This window comes from Geotrypetes seraphini, chromosome 2 (genome assembly GCF_902459505.1).
Source record: "Geotrypetes seraphini chromosome 2, aGeoSer1.1, whole genome shotgun sequence".
NCBI lineage: Eukaryota > Metazoa > Chordata > Amphibia > Gymnophiona > Dermophiidae > Geotrypetes > Geotrypetes seraphini.
In genome coordinates, this window is record NC_047085.1 from 384767683 (window position 1) to 384794129 (window position 26447).

Genomic DNA, 26447 nt, shown 5'->3' on the forward strand with positions numbered 1-26447 from the left:
CGTGCATGAAAGGCATGATTGTCAGTCATAGGAAAGCTGCAGGGTTTAGATAGGTATAAAAATAAATCTGTTTTAGGGTAGTGATATGTTTCTTTGTAAATCACCTTGACATGTGATCAATTAAGCACAGTGCCCAGGGAAAGAGGAAGTAGAATTGAGCATTTCAGTTGGACTGTTTAGGAGAGGGAGACTCAATCCAGTAGCACAGGAGGGTCTTGACAAAATCTTAAAAGGCTTTTGCCATATATTTTATGACCACAACACATAAGACAATTTTTTTCTGTTGTAGCCCCTACTTTATGCAACATGCATCCAAGCCATATCAGGAATGAAACATCCTTACCAATATATAAGACTTTCCTTTTTAGGATGCCTTTACGTCCTAAGAAATCTTACCCCCTCCCAATATGTATGCCCATTCTCCCCCCCCCTTTTTTTTTTCTTTTATTTGAATAATGTATTTTTACCCTCCCACCCCATTTTGTCTCTAGTCAATATGGTCTCACGATTATATTTTTGTAGTCTCTCTTACTTTTTTAATCCCTTTCTTTTTAACTTTGTATCTTAACCTATTGTAAACTGCCTAGACATAATGATAGGTGGGATATCAAATAAATAATAAACTTGAAACTTGATCTACTACCTGCTCCCTTGATCCTTGTCCATCAAAGATAGAGCAGCAGACAAGTAGGGTCCTCAGAGAAGGCACCACAAAAATTGTGAATGCTTCTCTTTCAAATGGATAATTACCAATACAATTAAAAAGGGCAGTGGTACATCCTTTGCTAAAGAACAACCTTAATCAGGAGAAACTGGAAAGTTATCGGTCAGTATCTAACATCCCCATTTCTAGGAGAACTTGTAGAGCAAACAGTCTGTGTTCAACTCAGTGATTGGCTAGAAGAGAGAATCTGGCTAGATCTATGTCAATCTGGATTCAGACCCAGTTATGGAACAGAAACTGTCTGAAGATCATCTAGTACGGATACAAGGACCTTGAGACGGATTTGCCTTCATGTTAAAACTGCTGAGAAATTTAACAATATTTTGACACCATGGATCATGATATGTTAGCACAATTATCAGAAAAGGTATCAATGGAATAGTACTTAGTTCAAATCCTATCTTTCAGACAAACAGTCCATACTGTTTGGCAGCATCTCGTCACCAGTAAAATGTGGAATACCACAAGGATCGATACCATCCCTATTCTATTCAATATCTACCTCAAGCCACTAGCTAAGCTGATTTTGTCAGTGGACTCTTACATCTACTCATACCCATTGAACCTGATTTATCCATAGCTCTGAATAAACTGAATACCCGTATAACAGAAATTAAAAACAAACTTTGCCTGAACCCAAGTCCCTAACACAAGTGGGCACCTCCTGACATCCAAAATCTCTTTTGGGGGAATATGAACTCCCCCCCCACTTTAAATCAGGAACCATGGAATACAACTCGATTTAACTCTTATTCTAATCTCCCAAATCCAAGCAACCTTCAAAAGCTGTTTTTATCTATGACAACTATGTTGCCTTTTTCCCTATATTGAGAAGACAAGTCTTGTCTCAGTTGTGGCTTGCTATGATACTATCAAAACTAGATTGTTGAATGCACTCTACACTGGTCTGAGAGCAAAGGGTCTACATCAGCCCCAATTGCTTCAGAATGCTTCAGCAAAGCTAATAGAAAGTTGAAAGCAATGTGACCACATCACACCAGTTTTGCAAAACCTTCATTGGCTACCAGTACAATATAGGACAAAAGTTAAAGCTTTTATCTGATCTTCAAGGCCCTCAAAGGAAATGGTCCAGAGTATTTGAACAGGACCTCCCTCTACATACCTCCAAGGTCACTAAGGTCCTCCCAGGGCACATCTCTTAACACAGAGTCTCCAAAAGACATCACACAATGTGATACCTGCCAGAAGGCTTTCTCTGGAATATCTCTACTTAAGGAAGCAGGTGAAAGCTGGGCTTTTCAACCAGGTCTTTAAAGGAAGAAGTAACTAACTTGCTAGTCACATACCATTGTTTATCCACTCTTAGCTGAGAGTTTTTAAGCACCATTCTGACCTCTTGTAACTTCTTTTAAACTCATCCCCATATTTTCTTACTCCTGCTAATCTATTTTATCTATATGCTCCAACTTTGCTTACACCCTATGCTATTTATTAAAATTTTCTAATAAATATGGGGTACAGTTGTGTATACTAAGCAAAGACTCAAAAAAGACGTACAATTTGTTTACCAGAAAACCACATTCATCCAATACAAAATTGAAAGAAGACAAAAAATCATAAATACAAAACACGGAGAAAACAGACCTTATATACGGGAGCCGGGACTGCACTGTACCCTAAGCCACTTGCATATCACAGGTTTGCAACAACTCCATACATATATATTATATCAATCTTTCATTTATTTCAATAAATTTATTTCTAAACTAATTCTCTTTCTTTGTATTTAGACTGGATGAAAAAATGATTTACTCTGCATAAAACATGTTACAATGACTACAGCTGGGAAAAATATATTTTTCAATTTTAACTTTGATATGCAAAAGCGTGAAAGACTTATCTTAGTCATCTCTCTCAGGCAGTGTGTTATTTGCTTCTTCATAGAATGCTACAAAAAGGCTTGCTCCCGACACAAAGCACTTCTGTTTCGCCTTACCAAGGCTACATTAGGGGAAAAGTAACACCATATTTTCTAATTATCAGTATTTCCACACGCTTTCATGCAACAAAAAAGGCAGGAATGGCACACCCCAAAATGGCTTCAGCCAGGTTTTTTCAGACCTGTGATGATACAGGTGATTGCCCGTGTATGAGGTCTGTTTTTTGTATTTATGATTTTTTTGTCTTCTTTAAATTTTGTTTTGAATGAATGTGGTTTTCTGCTAAACAAATTTACAGTACGTCTTTTTTGAGTCTTTGCTTATTAAAATTTTCTACTATGTATTCTGTTGACATTGTAATATAGCATAATCATACTTTGTAATTTGAAGATTTTTACTGCTGTAATTGTTTATTGCTTTTGTCTGTCTTATTTTTGTTGCACACCGCCTTGAGTGAATTCCTTCAAAAAGGCAGTAAATAAATCCTTCAGGACAGGATGAAGAAACAGTGAAACGTTATTCTAAAAATTAGGAAAACCTAACAGTTGGCAACACAAATGGAGATTTCATTTACCAGAAGGTCATTTTTAGAAGAGTTAAGATGCTATATCTCTCTCTTGAGTTCTCCTTGTATTCCCTACTTCTTTTGTTCCCGACTCAGACCTTACAATGGTTCTTTGTTATTTGTATTCCTATGTTACTTGTAATTGCATACTTACCTCTTATGTACGATCTCTTCAGTTAACTCCTGTTAACCGCATCGAACTTCACGGTGTATAGCAGTATGTAAATAAAAATTTATATTAAGGGATGTTTAAACTGTAAAGTGGAGGAAAATAAGGAACTTTGTCTCGAATAGAGCTCACCAGTACTCAAACTGTCAATTAGACTAAAGACTAGGACACAGATACTCTACTTAAAAACAATAAATTTTCCCCCAAAAAATTTTGCTTCGTTATAGATATAGAAACCTGTAGAGAGACAAGAGATGATCAAAATACGGAAGTCTTCCAATTAATACTCAATTACAAAATGAGCTAAGTTCCCAATCTTAACTTTTTAACTCTTTGCCCACAATAAAATGCTTCTGTACAAACAATATTAAATGAAGTTAAATTCAACTTCCCCAACAAGAGTCCTGTTTTGCTTAATCTCTGCCTCAGAGGAAGCACTAACCTCTCCCAGTGAAACTGGATCCTCTCTGCATATTGAATACACTCAAAGTGAAAGGCAAGATAGAAAACTTTGCTCATTTATTGATGTTGAATGGAAGCCTTCTTCATTTTGATTCTTTGGTCTCTGGTTTATATATGCATAAAGGAGAAAAATTATGAAAATTTATTGGGATTAGGTGGAGTTTTGATTAGTTGTGCCCTAGTCTTTTGTCTGACAGTTTGAGTACTGGTGAGCACTATTTGGTTAAACTTTGTCTTCCTATACTTTTTTGTGTTAGAGTTTAGACTTCTGATATTGGTACAGCTTTTTTTTAAAAGTTTTTAGATTTCAATTATCCCAATATTGAGGGGGATAAATGTTGCTTTGGGATAAGCCAGTGAATTAAAGATGATCCCAGAAATGACTTCATGAGCAATTGGTCTGGAAACCGACTAGGAGAGAAATTATAGATCTTGTGCTTATTGCTATCCATGACCTGGTGCATCAGGTGATGGTGTTGGGACTACTAAGATGTAGTGTGATCAAATGTCATTTCTGAAATAATGATACTTAAAAAAAAAATAATGCAGCTGTAGCAGTACCTGGAGAAAAAAGGGTTATGAGAAACTGAGGAGCAGTTGCCTGGATTAAAAGGTTGCTTAAACTTTGGACGTTAATAGTCTAATAACTTAGTTGCAAAATGTGTTGAAAATGGCTTCCTATCTGAGGATTTTTTTGTTGCTGTGCATCAGGGCTCCTTCTAGAATCCTGAATCATTGGCTCTTAAGTCAAGGTACCGAATGTTTGCACTTGACTACCATAATAGTGAATGCATCAAGTAATTTTGTTTACAACATGCCATATGTCAGCTAACTAGTTTTGAAATGTTTGAAGATCAATTATCAAAACAAGTTTGGTTACAAGATAACTTCAGCCCATGAAGTTCAATGTATTTCAGAAATCTGTGGACCGAAGTATCCAAACCGTGGTGTCCTGTTTGTTCAACCAAGAAAACAGACTACAACGAAACTCTTTTGTAGCTCAAGATGACTACCTCAAGGTAAAATCTTGAACAAGTTATTTGCCTTTTAATAATTTTCTTAAATAAAAGGTTAGTTTGAAAAACTTGGTGAGAGTATTTGATTCAGGTTGGTAGGCGTGTTTTGACAGAGTAGATAGTTTTCTACATAAGGGGCATGTTAACATAAATCAGTTCAGATGCCCAGCCATGCAAATCCTCATAGGTTTTCAGTCTATGAATGTATCTCATGCGTATTGTCGTGACTAGTCTCATCAGGTACTTCTTCACAGGCCCAGTTATAGCTACAACACTGAAATGAGTCTTAAAGATGTAACTGCTAATTACTCAGTAAAATAGGGGTTGTACCATCTACCATTGTGCTATGCATCTGATTTCTTGCCGGGTAAGGAAAGGGTTGCAGTACTTTGGCCAATTTCTTGAGGGGGAGTCCATCCAAGCTTTTCTTGAGCTCCAAGCACTTTATAAGTTAGACTCTAAGGACCTTTTCCCATATCTTCAAGTGAAAAGTTACTTTTAGATGGCTAAACAAGTTGATGCTGCGATTTATAGCTGTTCTGCCTTTGAGCAGATGTTGGGGTCACCAGTGCGCAGAGGTTGCATTTCGCTGTTGTATAAATGGTTGCATCAGGACAGGGCCCGGAAGCCTTCATACCTAGTGACTTGGGGCAGGTGTTTGATGAAGCTCTATGGGAAAATGTCTCGTTTAAGATAACACCATATAGCGGTGGCTCCTGTGTTGGTAGAGAATGCTCTTAAAATGCTGGTCCGCTGGTACATGACTCCGGTTACCCTGAGTAAGATGTCTGCTCAGGGCACAGATTTATGCTGGAGGGGATGTGGACAGCGGGGAATTTTTTTCACATGTGGTGGAACTGCTCCTCAATTCAAAACTTCTGGAGGCAGTATGTGGGGACACTCCTTCAGGTGCCCCTCGAAGAAAGGGCGGAGGTGGCCTTATTGGGTGTTTCCCACAGGAGGGGCAGATGATACCCAGGATAGATTGATATGGTTGGCCTTCACAGTGGCTAGATTGACTGTGGCTCACCACTGGCGAAGCAGTGCTACACCTACTTTGACCCTAATGAGAGAGAAATTGGGCTGGGTATGCGAGAGATTCAGGCTTTCAGCCTTATTGACTAGAAAGTGGTAACAATATTATGATATTTGGAGGAAGACACCTGGTAGTGGAGGGATTAGATGTGGGGAGTTCTGCTGTGAGTTGATTGTTGGGCCTGGATATGGTCTGGGGGCTTGTATTCTGGTTTTCTGCTCCTTTTTTTCAATTTTGTTCTTTCTTCTTTCCTTTTCTTTGGGTGTTACGTTGCCCATCCGTGGGGTTATATGGTTCTTGGGGGATGAAGGTTGCTATATGCTGTTACCGGGGGAGGGGGGATGGGAGGGAGGGGGGAGAGGGGTTGACTTCAGTGGGTCTTGCTGTTTTGTATATTGGCGGAATGTATTGTTTTTGTATTGTACTCAGTGTTCTCCCCAGAAATTTTTTCCAGCCGGGTGGCATGAAAAAGTAGCCGGATGGGGAAATTTGGTGGTGGGGAAAATTAACCCCCTCTTTTACAAAGGTGCGCTAGTATTTTTAGCGCACGCAAACCCCTGCGCTATGTGGGAAAACTAACGTCAGCTCAATGCTGGCATTAGCATCTAGCGTGCATGGCAATTCCTCCATGCGCTAAGCGCACGCTTAAACCACTATCGTAACTTAGTAAAAGGAGCCCTAAATGTGTACTATTTTTATTAGTATTTTCCAATGCTCAATATGACTTCCTTTTTTAAGGTTTGACACTTGTGCCAGAATATTTTTACTAAATTTAAGAAGTATTTGCCCTCTTTCAAATGGTATAGAGGTTAAAAAAAAGGAAAGGCGTTAATGAAGTCATTAGGTTCAATCTAGCCATTTATTTCTGCAGGAATTTAAACAATTAAAAAAAAAAGATAAATATAGCTCATCCAGTCATACAAGAAATGGCTCTACAGCAGGGGTGCCCACACTTTTTGGGCTTGCGAGCTACTTTTAAAATGACCAAGTCAAAATGATCTACCAACAATAAAATTTTTTTAAAAAGTACACTGTACGCAGAGAAAATGTTAATTATCATTTATATTCCGCGGGTTTTCAAAGAGGTCAAGGCGGACCATTCTATGCAATGTCACCTCAGGAACAACTATACAAAAATAGACAAATAAACCCCCTCCCTTTTTACTAAATCGCAATAGCGGTTTTTAGAGCAGGGTGATGCGCTGAATGCCCTGCGCTGCTCTCGATGCTCATAGGCTCCCTGCGATAAAAACCGCTATTGCAGTTTAGTAAAAGGGGGCCATAGTGCAAAATATAGACAGTAGATATAAATTCTCAAAACAGACACATTTTGATCACTAAACTGAAAATAAAATCATTTTTCCTACCTTTTTGTCTGGTGATTTCATGAGTCTCTGTTTGCACTTCCTTCTGACTGTAAATCCAATATTTTTTCTTTCTGCCCTGCCCCTTTTCTTTCTGTCTCTCTTTCTCTCTCCCCCTGCCCCCCCAAGCCATCACGCCAATTTCTCCACTTCCCCGATTCATTCCCTACCCCCTAAGCCACCATGCCGATTTTTCCCTGCCACCATGAGCCAGGCCAGGAATGTACAAGCGCCGGACTCGCAAGACTTCACCTCTGATGTCAATTCTAACGTCGGAGAGGAAGTTCCAGGCTAGCCAGGCAGCGATTGACTGACCCAGAACTTCCTCTCTGATGTCAGAATTGACGTCGGAGGTGAAGTCTTGTGAGTCCGGCCTGGCCTGGCTCAGGGAGGCAGGAAGAAAAAGATTGCAAAGGCAACGCGATCGACTCGCATTGCCTTTGCGATCTACTGGTTGATAGCGCTCGACCATTTGGGCACCCCTGCTGTTATGGTATCCTGTCCTGACCTGAGGAAAGGGGTTTAGTCCCCAAGAAACTGCCTTATTTCCATTTCCTATTTATAAACTTTAATCAATAGATACAATACTACTTGATTCTACGTAAAGCAACAAAAAAAATGTTTTCTACCTTTTGTAGTTTCTGCTTTAATCATCTTCTCTTTGCTCTCTTTTTTCTATTCAGCATTTGTCCTCGCTCCCTTCCATGCAACATCTGTCCTCTCTTTGCCCCTTCCACCCAGCCTCTGCCCTCTCTATCCTTTCCATCTACTGTCCACCTTCTGTGCCCCTTGCATCCACTGTCCACCCTCTCTGCCCTTTCCATCCAGTGTCCGCCTGCTCTCTGTTCCATAAGGCATCTTCCCTCTTTCTATGTCCCTTCAATAAACTGTATATCCTGTGCCCTTTCTCTCCTTTGTACATGATTCATTTCAGCTTCACCCCCTCCCCTATGCTCTGGCATCTCTCTCTTCTCCTTTCCTTCCTTCCTTCCCACTCCACCCCATGGTCTGGCATCTCTATCTCCTTCCCTTGTCTTCCCCATGCCCTGGGATCTCCATCCTCCCCCTCCCCCCATATACGCTGACATCTTCCCCCACTCCATGGTCTGGTAGCTCCTTTCCTTTCCCTCCCATGGTCTTGGTATCTCTTGCCTCTCCTCTCCCTTCCCTGTCTTCCTTCTCCCCTCTCTCTCTCCCCAATTGGGTGCAGCAGCAGCTTTTCTCTTCCCCCAATTGGCTGCACCAGCTTTTCTCTTCCCCCTCCCCCCAAAAAATTGGGTGCAGCAGCAACAACATTTCTCTTCCCTTCCCCATCCCCCCAAAAAATGGGTGCAGCAGCAGAACATTTATCTTCCCCCTCCCCTCCCCCATTCGGTGCAGCAGCATTTCTCTTCCCCCCAATTGGGTACAGCAGAAGCAGCATTTATCTTCACCCTCCCCCCTAATTGAGTGCAGCAGCATGTCTCTTCCCCCTTCCCCCATTGGGTACAGCAGCATCATCGTCAGCATTTCTCTTAACCCCCCTCCAATTGTGTACAGCAGAAGCAGCAGCATTTCTCTTCACCCTCCCCCATTGGGTATAGCAGCACCAGCATTTCTCTTCCCCCTGCCCCTCTAATTGGATACAGCAGCATTTCTCCTCCCATTCACCCCCCCACCCCCCGTCTTACACACCCGACAGATTCGCTACAGACAAAGGCAAGTTGCAAGTTTCTCTTCGTCGCTGACCTATCTCCCAAAGGTCAGTGACAGAAGGAAGCTTATAACTTGCTGCCCTTGCTTACTTCGGGCCTTTCTCGTTGCCGGGTCCTGCCTTCATGGAAACAGAAAGTAGGCAGGACCAGCAGCGAGAAAGGCCTGAAGTAAGCAAGAGCAAGTAAGCTTCCTTCCGTGGCTGGCCTATCTCCCGCATGCATCGGGGCTGTAATGGTACCACTGTCCATGCTGGCTTCTCTTCCCTACCCCCCCCCCCTGACGTAACTTCTGGTTTCGGAGGGAAGCCGGGTTCGATTCGCTTTCTGGGTTTTGTTTTGTTTAAAGTCCGGCGGGAGTTTGTTGGCAGCTCTTCAGGCTGCGCGTTAAGCAGTGGCGGCAGCAGGATTCGGCAGATGACAGCCGGGCGGGCATCTAAATTTGCTGGGTGGAGTGCCCGGCTGAAAAGCGCTGAGGAGAATACTGATTGTACTGATGTTTCGCTGTGATGTGTTTTTTTTATTTATTTATTTTTTTTGTTATAAATAAACAATTACAAAAAAAAAAAAAGATGTAACTGCTTATAAAGTCGTCCTTGGAAAAAAATAAATTAATTTATGTTCCACCATATTAATTTTGACTTCAGCACCAGTACTTAATAATAATAACAGTTTATATACCGCAGGACCGTGAAGTTCTATGCGGTTTACAATGATTTAAAGATGCTAGATTGAGTAGAATTAACAAAGTTAAGAGTTGGTGATAAAACAGCTCTAGAGATCAGATATTGTGGACTAAGATTGTGCAGGTCAGTTACCTAAATACTTCAGGAACAGATATGTTTTTAGTTTTTTTCCTAAATTCCCCATAAGTAGTAGGCATAAGCAGTTGTTCCAGGTCTTTATCCCATAATGCTGCCTGATGTGCGAGATGTTGCTGATGATTTTAAATTTACATCCTCTAACCAGTGGGGAAACAAAATTCAAGTGTGAGCTTCTCTTATGTCTGTTGGTTGTGAAAGAGAAAAGGTCAGTTATATATTTAGGGGCTAATCCGAATAGTACCTTAAAGCAAAAACATTCAAACTTGAACCTCACACGTGCCTCCATCAGCAGCCAATGCAGAAGTCGGTAGGAAGGGGTTACATGATCGAACTTCTCCAACCCAAAAATTAGCCTGACCGCCACATTTTGTACCAGTTGTAATCGCCGCATATTCTTCTGGGAAATTACCAAATAGGCGATATTACAGTAATCAAGCTGACTCAGTATAAGGGATTGTATCAGAATTCTAAATGATGAAACATCAAAATAAGCTTTAATGGATCGAAGCTTCCAGAGAGTGAAAAAACCCTTTCTAACCAAGGAGTCCACCTGGTCTTTCATGGTTAGTTAGGTTCTGGTCCAATGTCACGCCCAATACCATCATAGCTTTAATCTGAATTCACTCATCCATTGCTCCATCAAATTTAGTGCTTCTGTTGCCTTAGGTTGTCTTAGGGGTAACTTCCGAGAGAGAGGTGACGAATGGGATAATGATCATAAAGTCATCTGCATAACTAAATAATTTTATCCCCAGCTGGGACAGTTGCGCACCTAATGAAGACATGTAAACATTGAAAAGCAATGGGGATAGTGGTGACCCCTGCGGTCCTTATAACTTTACAACTGTCTTCCCAAAATGGCTCCTGTTTTCAGCAAGTTTCTAGAAGTTTCTCAGTTCTTGCCTCAGAAGTACTGTTATAATTCTGGGTTATGCTTCTCAACTAGCAGACTGAGAGAATACTGATTCCCAGTGACACCAGTATAAGAAGTGGTACAGTCTCGGAAGAAATTATTATTTCTCTGCTTCCTGAAGATAGTGCAGATTGGATGCTGCTACAGCATTTTTCTTTGCTTCCCTGGGCACATTCTGTAGTCTTTGGCTGTGAAGTTGAGCCTCTGGCCAGGTAGGGCACTTGTAGTATAGTTTATTAAGTATTGTTCTTGAAGGACTGTGATGAGGTTTTTTCCTTGGTCTTGAGCCTCAGTTCATGGATTTTGGCTTGGAATGGCCTGTCTGCTGATAGTCCCAAGGACTGCTGCTAGCAGAGTGAGAAGCATACCACCCCATTCCTTGGTACTCCAGCCTGTGGGTCCTAGGCTTTTTTTTTTTTTTTTTTTAAGAGGATGGACATGACCAGGTGTTTGGCAGCATGCTCCCATAGGGCTTTTACATGGGAGAGGGGGGATATAGAGATCCTTCTGGTCCTCCCTCTCCTTGTTCCATCCTAGTTCTCATTGTTAAAGGTGTGATTGTGTTAATATCTTAGGACAGGGGTAGGCAATTCCAGTCCTCGAGAACCGGAGCCAGGTAAGGTTTTCAGGATATCCACAATAAATATGCATGAGATAGATTTGCATCTCAAGGAGGCAGTGCATGCAAATCCATCTCATACATATTCATTGTAAATATCCTGAAAACCTGACCTAGCTCCAGCTCGCGAGGACCGGAATTGCCTATCCATGTCTTAAGATAATATCTTTTTAAAAAAGGTGGGGGGAGGGATGACAACTTGTCAGTGAAGGCACTAGTAGCAGTAGGGAATATACATAGAGCCCCTGAGGTGTGCTGGGAATCTTAGCAGCCTGATAATCGCTGTTGCCAACAGTGAGAGGGAGGTGTAGCATCTTCAGTTTCAGATTGTAGAAGGTGTTCAGATACCACCACAGTGTTAGCACAGATGTCAAATTTATTGTAATTTATTAGCCACCTTTCATGATGTATACAGGAGGCATAGCTTTTTAGTTTTGCTAACAGCATAATACTGAAATGACCAAATATAAGAATAAATACTACAGAAATAAAGCTGAAAATATGTACGTTGAATCCTAATAGGAATAACATAATACAGTATATGCACATTAAAATTCAACAGTAGAATAATCATCTGATAAAAAGTAGGATTCAAATAATACATTAGGAGCATTCATGTAACACAAATATTTGGTTGACACAATATCTGACTCCTTAATAGGCAACATATTTGAATATTCTAATAACATAGATAACAACAAACATGGCACAATACAAATGACTTACTTCAGTAAGCAGCATGTATGTGAGCATTCAAATATGATGATCATTTTGTTATGCTAAAATGAAACTTAATGGGGGTGCCTTTCCTATGAGGAGATGTCAACTGCACAGTTGGAGATGATAAAAAGCAAAATTTATTGACCAAGACCATAGTGTTGGTTGTACATATTCGACAACTCCAGTCTGATAGTCATAGGAGCCTTAAACCTTCACATAGAAGCAGAGGATGACCCCAAAATATGAAACTTCCAAAACTTAATAGAACTGGAACTCGTCACTTCCCCGCAGGTCCCTATTCACAAAGATGGGCACTGTTTAGATTTCATTTCACACTTGACAAACCAAATCACAAGCTGAAAGATCACATTCTATGTGAGCCAGTTATCTGGGCAGATCATCACCACCTGAACGTCTTCCTAAAAATACCCAAAACAATGATACAAAAACAAAAGAAACGAAACAGATTACAAAATGTGGTAAGATACCCATAGAGGAATTCTGGATGGAAGTTACTGAAAAACTAGAACTGATGAATGAAGACATAGAAGAAGAAGGCATTGCAGCTTGGCAAAACCTGGCTAAAAGTTATAGATAAGATTGCACCTATAAAAACAAGAAAGCTGAAACAGCAAAATAATCCATGGTTCACAGAACAGCTAAAGGCCCAAGAAGAAAGAAATAAGATGAGCAGAAAGGACATGGAGAATAGAGCAAAGACTAGAAACCTACATCGACTGAAAGAAAAAAAAAAATACCAGTTAGCAGGTGCTAACGTTTAAAAAGGGAAGAGCAACTTTTAGACTAAGATGTGGGAGGAAACCGACAGTCACCCTGAGCAGATGGTTCGATGTGGAGTATCCTACAGTTGGCAGAACATTTATGGAGTCTCAATAGAGAGGTTTCAAAAATGGTGAAAGAAAGCCAAGAGCGCTTAAAAGGGAAGCAGAGTAAAGATGTCAATTTTATCCCTATCATTTTCTCAGCAGCATGTATCACTGTCCTTTTCTCAGCAGCCTGTATAGATACAAGGAAAAAACACAATTTGAAGTGTCAAATGCTAGAAGTCTAAAATAAATAAATAAATAAAATAAAGTAGGAGAATTAAAGTATATAGTATTGAATGATGAGGTAGGTAGGCATCTCGGAGATCGGGTGGAAGACAAATAATCAATGGGACACTGTTACCTGGGAGGGAATTCAATCGAACAAAATAAACATTCTACACAACACAGATAAGTGTGGAATCCATATGGATAGAAATTCTGTGTGTGAAGTGAATGAATATATGGGTAGGGTTATACTACCATTCCTTGGAACAGAATGAGTAGACAAATGAAGAAATGTTTTCAGAGATTAGGAAAGCTTGCAAATTGGGCAACAGTATAATGGTTTCTTTTATTTTTTATATACAGGTGTATATCTTATTTTTATTGAGATTTCTTTTTATAATACAATGATCAGAAATAGTTTAGGAAACAAAAGAAAATATCTACTATTACAAATTAACTAAACACAACCATATAATATTCAAGTCCACATCAAGGGGAGAGGTAGTATTACATCAACTACAGGAAATAAATCTGTCAAACCCATTTAAATCCAATGGAATGAAAAACTACAGAAGGCAAGAAAATAAATCTGTTATTAGCACTGTCTTATCAGCAAGAAAAGTTTCCAAATGCAGCAGTTCCAAAAAAAAAAAAAAACACAAAAAAACAACCCCCACAAAAACCAAAAACAGTTTTTTTCCCCAGGTGATCAGGCACTTACAGGGAAATTTTAATAAGAAAGTACCTCCTCCGGCTAGAACCCTAGGTTTCATCTGGAGGAAGGCCTTATGTCAAAAATGAGTTTGCATGGAAACATCCTGGAAAAGCTTTAATAATTATCCTATTCTTTTCCACAGATGACATCGTTACTAATAGTGTAGATCTTTTTGTAATAGGTTCTCTAGTATTCTCTAGAAAGTTTGTAAGATCTAGACTATCAGGTCAATTAACATCAATTTCTGCTTCTTGCTTCACTTCTCCAATTCCACGTGGAATATAATAAGCATTTAAGATCTCTTTCATCGATATTGACTTGCAAAACATATTTGAGATGTAACTTTAAAAATTCTTTAGAAGAAAGAAAATGAGTTTATCCCAGGACAAGCAGGCAGATATTCTCACTAGTGGGTGACGTCATCCGACGGAGCCCCGATGCGGACGTCTCACAAACATACTTGCTTGTAGAAGCTTTAGAAGTTTCGAGTCGCCCACACCGCGCATGCGCAAGTGCCTTCCTGCCCGATGCACCGGGCATGTCTCCTCAGTTCTTACTTTTCCACGGAGCCGAGAAGTCCGTCTTCTACTCTCTGTGCTAAGTAACTTCACTTGTGCCTTCTAAGTCCGCGGTTTTGGGTTCTTTTTACTCATAATCATTGATTTTCATCGTCTTTTATTGTTTTTCAAAAAAAATAAAATAAATAAAAAAATTTTTCCTTCCGTTCAACCGGGCAGGCCACGTGGCCGCAGCCCAGTGGCTTCGATCTAGCGGCGGAGCTTTTTCGGCCTATGTCCCGGCCTATCACCGGTTTTTAAAAATGTGTCAAGTGCCAGCGCACGATTTCGCTGATGGACCCTCATCGATGCTGTCTTCAGTGTCTCGGGCCTCAACACCTTCCAAAATCGTGCCGGCCTTGCTCCACACTTACAGCATGTGCGTTCAAGCGTTGCTGAGTTCTGTGAGAGTCGCTGTTTAGCATGGAGGCTTCGTCGGAGCTGACCTCATCGAAGAGCGCCAAGCCTTCAACTTCCACCTCGACTCTTCCGTCTTCCACCTCTGTGGTCCCGAGTCTCCTCAAGCCTGCTTCGTTTGTGCCGGCTTCGACTTCGCCGCCTGCTGCGGTGCGTTCCTCCACCTCCTCAGGTCAGGTAACAAAGCAGCCCTGTGGTGCTCAAGATGCCTAAGGCATCTAAGTCCAAGCACTTGGGCGCCAGGGATCCCAATGTCCGTGCAGGAGGTCCCATTTCGGATGCGGATCCCTCCTTGCCGGCTTCGTTCCAGACCTTGCTGGAGAAGCAGTTCATCGAGCTCTTTACCGCTATGGGGCCGAAGCTTCTCTCCCAAATCCAGTCTGGGCACGCGGAGGCCTCCTGCGAAGTCGAGCCGCCTCTGGTGCCTCCATGACGTACACTCTCGCTGCAGGAAGCCGAGTCTCTGCGAGTGTCTGGTCTGGCATCGATGCATGCATCGCAAGGAGCAGAGTCTTTGCCCATGTCTCCATTAGAACCGATTCACTCGATGGAAGGAGCAGTCTTTGCGAGTGCCTCCGTTGGAACCGATTCCCTCGATGCCTGGAGCTGAGTCTCTGCGAGGGCCTCCTCCGGACCCGTTGCCCTCGATGCCGAGCCTTGAGGCTTGGCGGGTGGCTCGAGGTGCTTCCACCCAACCACCTCTGCTTCGATCCACCGCCTCCAGCCCCATTCACTCGCTGGAAGCCTCGACGGTGCCTCGCTCGCCTCGACGGTCGAGGCCTGCTTCAAGGCACAGTTCTGGCCATCGCTCGAGGCATTCATCGAGGTATGCCTCACCTCGTCGGAAGCAGCCTTTCCTCGACTATTTGCCTCCGGAGTCTTCACCTCCTATGCTGGAGCTCGAGGACACCTTGGGATCTTTTTCTCCCTGCCGATCCCCGGCCTCGTTGGATCAGGAAGCCTCGTCGTCCTCGAGTTCTTCTCAAGGCCCTGCTCTGGCTGACCAGCTGTCTTTCTCCTCTTTGCTCCGACAGATGGCTGTGGATCTAGATATTACCCTGGACAAGGGGTCCAAATTTTCCAAGGAATATCTGAAGACGATGCATCTCCCTCAACCGCCTGCTGAGTCCCTCCGGCTTCCTCTGCATAAGCTGCTGGACCAGACCTTCATGAGCTGTTTTGAAACACCTTACTCCATCCCAGCTGTTCCGGGGAAATTGGATGCCAGGTACCGCACGGTCCACCATAAGGGGTTAGATGGGGCCCAGCTCTCATCAGTCTCTCCTGGTGGAGTCCTCATTGAAGCGGTCTCACCCCCTCCCAGGTCTATGCCACCGTTTCTGCTGGCCGGGAGGGCAAGACCATGGACAGATTTGGCAGGCGCATCTACCAGAACTCGATGATGGCCTCTCGAGTCCTGAATTACAGTTTTCATTTTGCCACCTAATTCGAGTTTTTCCTCTGTTAGCAAAAGTTTCTGCCCTATTTGGACCCGCAAGCTCGCTTCGAGTACCAGGAGGTTCTGGCTTCGCTGTCCCAACTGAGGCTCCAGATGATGCAGTCTTCTTACGACGCTTTTGAGCTCTCGGCGAGGGCTGCTGCTTGTTCTGTGGCCATGCGACGCCTGGCGTGGCTTTAGACCATCGATATGGACCCAAATCTTCAGGACAGGCTGGCTAATGTCCCGTGTGCTGGAGCCGACCTCTTCGATGAGTCCATCGAGGTGGCGACCAAGAAGCTGTCGGACCACGAGAAGTCCTTCCAGTCAATTCTCCGTCCATCACGCCCGCCTTTGATCTACCAGCGGCATTACCCACCGAAACAGGCACCTACCATCCGTCAGCCTGTTAAGAGACAGCACACGCCGAAGCAGCAACAAAAACCTTCAACTTTTGCTGTCCCCAAGGCTCCTCAGCCTTTATGACTGTCTCATAGAGAGCATAACTGCCATCGTTCTGCCCTCCTCTATTTTTCCCATCGGAGATCGTCTCCATCATTTTTACCATCGATGGACGACTATCACCACCGACCTCTGGGTCCTTTCCATCGTAAGGCAGGGATACTCTCTTCAGTTCCATCAAGTTCCTCCGGAACATCCTCCAAGAGAGTATCCTTCCAACTTAACCCAGACTGCCCTTCTTCTTTAGGAAACTCAGGCTTTGCTCCGGCTTCAGGCTGTCGAGCCGGTCCCTTTGGACCAACAGAACAAGGGTTTTTACTCCCGGTATTTCCTTGTTCCGAAGAAGACTAGCGATCTGCGTCCTATTTTGGACCTCAGGGTGCTCAACAAGTTTCTGGTCAAAGAGAAGTTTCACTTGTTAACTTTGGCTTCTCTCTATCCCCTCCTCAAGCAGAACGACTGGTTATGCTCTCTGGATCTCAGGGAGGCCTACACTCATATTCCCATCCATCCGGCCTCCCGTCAATACCTCAGATTTCGGGTGGGACATCTTCATCTTCAATACCGAGTGCTTCCTTTCGGCCTGGCTTCGTCTCCCAGAGTCTTCACCAAGTCCCTGGTTGTAGTGGCTGCAGCACTCAGGAACCACGGTCTCCAGGTGTTTCCCTACCTCGACGACTGGCTCATCAAGGATTCCACGTCTCAGGGAGTCGTCCAGGCGACCCGAAGGACGATCTGGTTCCTGCAGAGTCTGGGGTTCGAGATCAACTTTCCAAAATCCCATCTGCAACCCTCCCAGACTCTTAGAAACATAGAAATAGATGACAGATAAGGGCCACGGCCCATCTAGTCTGCCCACCCCAATGACCCTCCCCTATCTTTCTCTGTGAATAGATCCCACGTGTCTATCCCATTTGGCCTCAATAACCTGAAGTGGAAGACTATTCCAGTGATCAACCACCCTTTCAGTGAAAAAGAATTTCCTGGTGTCCCCGTGCAGTTTCCCGCCCCTGATTTTCCACGGATGCCCCCTTGTTGCCGCGGGACCCTTGAAAAAGAAGATATCTTCTTCCACCTCGAAGCGGCCCGTGAGATACTTGAATGTCTCGATCATGTCACCCCTTTCTCTGTGTTCCTCGAGTGAGTACAGTTGCAACTTATCCAGCCGTTCCTCGTACGGGAGATCCTTGAATCCCGAGACCATCCGGATGGCCATTCTCTGGACTGACTTCAGTCTCAGCATATCCTTACGGTAATGCGGCCTCCAGAATTGCACACAGTATTCCAGGTGGGGCCTCACCATGGATCTATACTATCAAGACTCAAAGTGAACAAAGCCATGGGACCGGACAATCTACACCCCAGGGTGCTTAGAGAGCTGTGTGATGTCCTGGCGGAGCCATTGTCTGTGCTCTTCAATCTTTCCTTGAAGGCGGGAAGAGTCCCCTTGGGACTGGAAAACAGCCAATGTAATCCCACTCCACAAAAAGGGGTGCAGGACAGAGGCTATGAGACCGGTGAGAATTACAGACCGGTGAGTCTCACATCCATAGTGAGTAAACTCATGGAAACACTAATTAAGCATAAATTAGATATGATCCTGGACAAGAAGAATCTACGGGACCCCTGCCAACATGGATTTACCAAGGGCAGGTCCTGCCAATCCAATCTAATTAGTTTCTTTGACTGGATAACAAGGAAACTGGATGTGGGTGAGTCCCTAGACGTCGTTTACTTGGACTTTAGTAAAGCTTTTGATAGCGTTCCGCACCGCAGACTATTGAACAAGATGAAATCAATGGGACTGGGAGAGACATTAACTACATGAGTCGGTGATTGGCTAAACGGTAGACTTCAGAGAGTGGTGGTGAATGGTGCCCCTTCAAAAACGTCAGAGGTGATCAGTGGAGTGCCTCAGGGCTCGGTCTTGGGCCCGATCCTCTTCAACATATTTGTGGGAGATCTGACTCAGGGGCTTCAGGGTAAAATCACATTATTCGCCGATGACGCCAATCTATGCAACATAGTAAGTGAGAACACTTTACCAGACAGTATGACGCAGGACCTACTTCTATTGGAACACTGGTCCTCGACTTGGCAGCTAAACTTCAATGCTAGAAAATGTAAGGTCATGCACCTCGGCAGCAGGAATCCATGCAAAACTTACACACTAAATGGTGAAACCTTAGTTAGGACCAAGGCGGAACGTGATTTGGGGGTGATCATTAGCGAAGACATGAAGTCTGCCAATCAAGTGGAGAAGGCTTCATCAAAGGCAAGACAAATGATGGGTTGTATCCGAAGAAGCTTTATCAGCCGGAAGCCCGAAGTTATAATGCCTTTGTACAGATCCATGGTGAGACCTCATCTGGAGTATTGTGTACAATTCTGGAGGCCACATTATCAAAAGGATGTGCTGAGAGTTGAGTCGGTTCAAAGAATGGCCACCAAAATGGTCTCGGGACTCAAAGACCTCCCGTATGAAGAAAGGCTGAATAAATTGCAGCTATATTCACTTGAAGAACGTAGAGAGAGAGGAGACATGATAGAGACGTTTAAATATATCACCGGCCGTATTGAGGTGGAGGATGATATCTTCTTTTTTAAAGGCCCCTCTGCCACAAGAGGCCATTCGCTGAAAATCAGGGGTGGGAAATTTCATGGCGACACCAGGAAGTTCTTCACCGAAAGGGTGGTCGATCGTTGGAATGAACTTCCACTTCAGGTGATTCAGGCCAGCAGCGTGCCAGATTTTAAAAGGAAATGGGATACACATGTGGGATCTCTAGGGGGGTAAATTCAAGGGGGTAGGGTTGTTGGAGTGGGCAGACTTGATGGGCTGTGGCCCTTTTCTGCCGTCATCTTCTATGTTTCTATACAATGGCATAATGACTTCAGGCTTACGGCTGACGAAACTCCTGCGTATGCAACCTATGATTTGCCTTGCCTTAGATGAAGCTTGCTCCACTTAATTGGCAGTCTTCATGTTCTCACTGACGATCACCCCTAAGTCTCGTTCTGCTTCAGTTCTTGTTAGAACTCGCCATTAAGGGTGTAAGTCTTGCATGGATTTTGGCTGCCCAGGTGCATGACTTTGCATTTTTTGGCATTGAAGCTGAGTTGCTAAGACCTAGACCAGTGCTCCAGTAGGAGTAGGTCGTGCATCATGTTGTCGGACATTGAATTTATGTCTGTTGTGCTTTTGCCCACTACATTGCTTAGTTTGGCGTCATCGGCGAATAATGTTATTTTACCTCGCAGCCCTTCTGCAAAGTCTCTTATAAAGATGTTGAATAGGATCGGGCCCAGAACCGAGCCCTGCGGCACTCCACTGATTACCTCCTTCATTTCGGAGGGGGTGCCATTCACCACTACCCTCTGAAGCCTACCTCCAAGCCAGATCCCAACCCATTTCGTCAATGTGTCGCCCAATCCTATAGAACTCATCTTGCTCAGCAGCCTGTGGTGTGGTACGCTATCAAATGCTTTACTGAAGTCCAGGTATACGATGTCCAGGGACTCCCCAACATCCAGCTTCTTCGTCACCCAGTCAAAGAAGCTGATCAGGTTGGATTGGCAGGATCTCCCCTTAGTAAATCCATGTTGACGGGGATCCCGTAGATTCTCCTCGTTCAGGATTGTATCCAATTGGCGTTTGATTAGAGTTTCCATTAGTTTGCACACTATTGATGTGGGTGTCAGGTCAAAGGCGTGAGCAGACAACTGATTGCAGCGCGGAGGCGCGTGCCAAAGAAAAAGACTGTTTTTAAGGGCTACGACGGGGGGTGGGGGGGGGCGAACCCCCCCCCCCCCCCAATTTACTTTATATAGATCACGCCGCGTTGTGGTGGGGTTTGGGGGGTTGTAACCCCCCACATTTTACTGAAAACATAACTTTTTCCCTGTTTTTAGGGAAAAAGTTACGTTTTCACTAAAATATGGGGGGTTACAACCCCCCAACGCCCCCACAACGTGGCACGATCTGTATAAAGTAAATTGGGAGGGCTCCCCAACAAAAAAAACCCTCGCAGCCCCTAAAAACAGTCTTTTTCTTCGGCGCGCACCTCCATCTTGCGCTCAGTTGTCGGTGCGCGCCTTTGTCTTCCGCATTACTGTCTATGAACCATTGATGTGAGACTCACCGGTCTGTAGTTTGCTGTCTCCATCTTGGAGCCTTTCTTGTGGAGTGGAATGACGTTAGCCGTCTTCCAGTCCAACGGGACGTTACCCGTACTAAGGGAGAGATTGAAGAGCGCAGATAGCGGTTCCGCCAAGACATTACACAACTCCCTGAGTACCCAGGGGTGTAGGTTGTCAGGCCCCATTGCCTTGTTAACCTTAAGCTTTGACAGCTCGCAGTAGACACCGCTGGGTGTAAACTCGAAATTACTAAACGGGTCATCTGCGTCAACCCTTGTCTGTAGCTGAGGGCCGAGTCCTGGTGCCTCGCGGGTGAAGACTGAGCAGAAGTATTCATTTAACAGTTGGGCTTTTTCCGAGTCCGCTTCTACATAGTCTCCGTCTGGTTTCCTAAGACGTACTATCCCGCCTGAGTTCTTATTTCTGTCACTGATATATCTGAAGAAGGATTTATCTCCTTTCTGGATGTTCTTCGCTAGAGACTCCTCCATGCAGAATTTGGCCTCCCTAACTGCTGTTTTGACGGCTTTTGACTTGGCCAGATAGACTTCCCTAGAGTCCTGTTTCCCTGATTTTTTGTAAGAGATGAATGCTTTTTTCTTCTCCTTGATGAGGTCCGAAATCTCCGCAGAGAACCACTGTGGCTTATTGTTCCTTCGCCGTTTACTTACTGATTTAACATAGCGGTTTGTTTATTCTTGTATGGTGGCTTTCAAAGTTGACCACATTTCTTCCACGTTATCGGTTTCTACTTGGCTTTGTAGCGCCTGGTGAACGAAGTCTCCCATTTCTTTGAAGTTTGTGTCCTTGAATTTGAGGACCTTGGTCAGTGTGGTAGATTTAGTGAAACCTTTCCAGAGATTGAACCATACCATGTTGTGGTCACTGGAGGCCAATGTGTGGCCCACCGAGACCTCTGTGATACTTTCTCAATTGGTAAGTATCAGGTCCAGTATTGCCTGATCCCTTGTTGGTTCCAACACCAATTGCCTGAGTCTTGCTCCCTTCATAGAGTTTAATAGCCTCCTGCTGCTGCCGGAAGCAGAGGAAAGCATGTCCCAATCCACATCAGGCATATTGAAGTCACCTAACAATACTGTGTCCCCACGCAAGGTGATATTCTCTATATCTCCGATTAATTCCATATCTAGGTCATCCTGTTGTCTTGGGGGTCTGTATATTACGCCAAGATACAGGCATTTGTCCTTCCCTCTGGCCAAATTTACCCAAAGGGATTCCCCAGTGTAGTGGACATCTGTGATTCTGGTGACCTTAATGTCATCGGAGCTGTTCTGGATACTGTGCAACTCAGAGCGTTCCTCCCTCCACAACGTCTGGATGCTCTTCTCCATCTCTGTCATTCAGTGTCCTCTCGCCCATCCATCTCGGCGAGACACATGATGGTTCTTCTGGACCACATGGCCTCTACAGTACACGTGACTCCTTTTGCCAGACTTCATCTCAGAATTCCTCAGTGGACCCTGGCATCTCAATGGACACAGGTATCCGACCCTCTGACTCTCCACATCCAGGTCACTCCTGCTCTGACACAGTCTCTTCACTGGTGGATGCTCTCTTCCAATCTCTCCAGAGGTTTGCTGTTTCACATGCCTCCCCATCAGAAGGTTCTCACGACCGACTCCTCAACCTGTGCTTGGGGGGCTCATCTGGGTGGTCTGCGCACTCAAGACTATTGGACCAGTGCGGACCGTCTGTGTCACATCAATCTACTGAAACTCAGAGCGATTTTCAATGCTCTCAATGTTTTTCACCATCTCCTTCACGACATGGTGGTTCTCATTCGCACGGACAACCAGGTCGCCATGTATTATGTCAACAAGCAGGGAGGCACGGGCTCGGCCTCCCTCTTATCAGGAAGCTCTGAAAGTCTGGGATTGGGCAATTCGCCACAACACCTTCCTCAAAGCAGTCTACATTCAGGGGGTGGACAATGCTTTGGCGGACAAATTGAGTTGTCTTCTCCAGCCTCACGAATGGACGCTCCATTCCACGCCCCTTCATCACATCTCTCTGTGGGGAACACCTCAGATAGACCTCTTTGCAGCACCCCACAACTTCAAATTGCCTCAGTTCTGCTCCAGGATCTACACTCCTCACCGCCTCGAGGCAGATGCTTTTCTACTGGACTGGAGGAATCTCTTTCTGTATGCGTTTCCTCTGTTTCCTCTCATTCAAAAGACTCTAGTCAAGCTCAAGTCCGACTGGGCCACTATGATTCTGATTGCTCCTCGGTGGCCCAGACAACCCTGGTACTCCCTTCTTCTTCAGCTGAGCAGCAGGGAGCCCTTCCTTCTACCAGTGTTTCCATCTCTGCTTACGCAGCATCAGGAATCTCTGCTTCATCCCAACCTGCAGTCACTACACCTGACAGCTTGGTTCCTCAACGTAACTCCCCTTCAGTTTTCACAAGCTGTGCGGGATGTTTTGGAAGCTTCCCGGAAGCCTGCTACCAGGCAAAGCTACTCCCAAAAATGGACTAGATTTTCAGCTTGGTGTTTTTCGCATCATAAGGAGCCTCAACATGCCTCCTTATCCTTTGTTTTGGACTATCTTTTGCACTTATCTCATTCTGGCCTCAAGTCTACATCGATCCGAGTCCATTTGAGTGCAATTGCTGCTTTCCATCAGCCTCTTCAAGGGAAACCTCTGTCTGCTCATCCTGTGGTTTCCAGATTCATGAAAGGACTTTTCCATGTCAACCCTCTACTCAATCCATCCCCTGTGGTTTGGGACCTCAATGTTGTTCTTTCTCAGCTTATGAAGCCTCCATTTGAACCTCTTAACAAGGCTCCTCTGAAGTATCTCACTTGGAAAGTGGTGTTTCTCATTGCCCTCACTTCTGCTCGCCGAGTCAGTGAGCTTCAAGCATTGGTTGCGGATCCACCTTTTACAGTGTTCCATCATGACAAGGTGGTCCTTCGCACTCATCCAAAATTCCTCCCCAAGGTGGTCTCAGAATTTCATCTGAATCAATCCATTGTTCTTCCAGTGTTTTTCCCAAAGCCTCATTCTCATCCTGGAGAATCGGCTCCTCATACTCTGGACTGTAAACGTGCTTTGGCTTTCTACCTGGAACGCACCAAACCACACAGAACTGCTCCTCAACTTTTCATCTCCTTTGATCCGAACAAGTTGGGACGTCCTATCTCTAAGCATACCATCTCCAACTGGATGGCGGCTTATATCTCTTTCTGCTATGCCCAGGCTGGATTACCCCTTCACAGTAAAGTCACAGCCCATAAGGTCAGAGCAATGGCAGCCTCTGTAGCCTTCTTCAGATCGACACCGATTGAGGAGATTTGTAAGGCTGCTACTTGGTCCTCGGTTCATACCTTCACTTCTCATTATTGTCTGGATACTTTCTCTAGACGGGTTGGACAGTTTGGCCAAACTGTATTGCAAAATTTATTCTCCTAAGTTGCCAACTCTCCCACCATCCCATTGTGGTTAGCTTGGAGGTCACCCACTAGTGAGAATACCTGCCTGCTTGTCCTGGGATAAAGCAATGTTACTTACCGTAACAGTTGTTATCCAGGGACAGCAGGCAGCTATTCTCACATCCCACCCACCTCCCCTGGGTTGGCTTCTCTGCTAGTTATCTGAACTAAGGAGACACGCCCGGTGCATTGGGAGGGAAGGCACTCGCACATGCGCAGTGTGGGCGACTCAAAACTTCTAAAGTTTCTACAAACAAGTATGCTTGTGAGACGTCCACATCGGGGCTCCGTCGGATGACGTCACCCACTAGTGAGAATAGCTGCCTGCTGTCCCTGGATAACAACTGATATGGTAAGTAACATTGCTTTCTGGAAAATTTAACAACCTTAAATTAGATGCTCTAGACTGGTTTTCTAACATTTCTAATTTAGAGTGTATTATTAAATTATCCTAGAAACCTGGCAATTCTTAACCTGTGTCCCAACTTTCTCGTTAGACTTTTCTAGTACAGTGGTACCTTGGTTTACGAGTATAATCCGTTCCAGGATCATGCTCATAATCCAAAATGCTCGTTTATCAAAGCAAAGTTCCGCATAGGCCTTAATGCAAACTCAGAAGATTCGTTCCACAACCAAAGTTTGCAATGGTGGCCCCTGGCTCCCAATGGTGGCTCCCGATCCAAGCCGGCCACCATCCTGAAGGAGCATGCGCGCGGCCTCATCTCTCCTCTCCTAAGCCAGCCGCTGCCCCGACAACACGCTCACCACGTACAAGCACGCAGGACATCCTGCGTGCTTGTACGTGGTGAGCGTGTTGTCGGGGCAGCGGCTGACTTAGGAGAGGTGAGGCTGCGTGCATGCTCCTTCAGGATGGCCGGCTTGGATCGGGAGGCGCTGACGGACGGCAGAGGCATCGGCCGAAGCGGGAGGGCAGCCACACGGGGACCCCGAGGGAAGGAAGCCACCACTTTGGAAGCGGTGCAGCACCCGCAGGCAGGTACTCACCCCTGGGCCACCATTGCAAACAGAGCTCGTTTATTGGGGCAGTGCTCGGTTTGCGAGACAAAAGTTTGTTGAGTGTTTTGCTCGTCTTGCAAAAAACTCGCAAACCGGTGCACTCGTAAACCGAGATACCACTGTACTAACAATCTAGTATCCTATTCAGCAAGTTTAGCCGAATTAACTTTAGTATACTTGCTGAAAGTTTGTAAATTGTCATGCAGAGATTTTTCTATTTTTACAATTACTCTGATATCTCTCAAAAATACTTCTTTAATATCCAACAAGGGATCTTCGTAAGAAGTCTGAATAAAGACAATCGGAGACGGAACTGGCGAGTGTCGATTCCCTGTGATCTGAGCCGACTGGGCCAATAATCACAAACTGAACTTTTGAAGAGTCCTGAGAATAGTCATTAACATTAAAATTCGAAAGTTCCAATCTTCCATCTACGGGTTGCGGGGTTGGGTAAGTCCCCCCAAGGATAGATAAGTTTCTAGGAGGCTAAGAGGACTTACAGGCACAGGTGTTATTGCCGGAACCAGATGTTTATCCATAGGTCCTTTGCACTTAGCCGAACCATATTTCCCCTTTACTCCTCCTTTCCTCTTCCCCATCCTAACACGGAGCAGGGCCCAATGCTGAATACTCCGAAGGTGCTCCAAAGGTACGTGCTTCTTTGGACATGTGCCCTCGGGCAGAGTGGATGCAAGATGTACACTCTCTAGTAAGTCCCTCTGACGTGCATCTTAGGTAGCCAGAAGAGGTACCTGCAGTAGAGGTTTCCAAACCATGCTCCCCAACAGTATAATGATTTCAACTACACAGTATGAAAAGCAGCCCGCTCCAAAAAGTGGAGACACATTTTGAAGCTACAGTCTATTCTAAACCAACAGGCAGGAATTCACTGCTGGAGTTTGGAAGTATTCCATTTGCCCAATTTCTCCATTATCGACGGATCTGTAGCTCAAATCAGGAATATGGACAGAAAGCAGAACTATAAGAAAAATTTGTGCAAAGGGGTTTTCCAAAAGAGGTAGTCACTAAAGCCTATAAGTGGGCTTTACACAATCCTAGAGAAAGTTTATTGGCAAATCGAGGACAGATCGAGCGAGTGGAGGTTTTGCCTTTTGTAACATGGTACACACATGTCCAGAAGAATTCAGCAGATAGTACGATGGCATGCCGCCATGCTGACGCTGGAT

At 44.6% G+C, this 26447-nt stretch overlaps 1 protein-coding gene across 6 annotated transcripts in view; it reads left to right on the forward strand.

Annotated features, from left to right (window-relative positions):
* DAZL (deleted in azoospermia like) overlaps window positions 1-26447 on the forward strand; it is a 322370-nt gene that overhangs the window by 278141 nt on the left and 17782 nt on the right. For 3 of the 6 annotated variants that reach the window (XM_033930705.1, XM_033930704.1, XM_033930707.1), the window contains one exon: window positions 4739-4840. The exons of 2 other annotated variants lie outside the window; for them this stretch is intronic. In XM_033930705.1, coding sequence (XP_033786596.1) covers window positions 4739-4840 — 102 coding nt within the window. Of the gene's footprint in view, window positions 1-4723; window positions 4841-26447 lie in introns of all 6 variants that reach the window. One more of the 6 variants, XM_033930706.1, reaches the window with a different exon arrangement.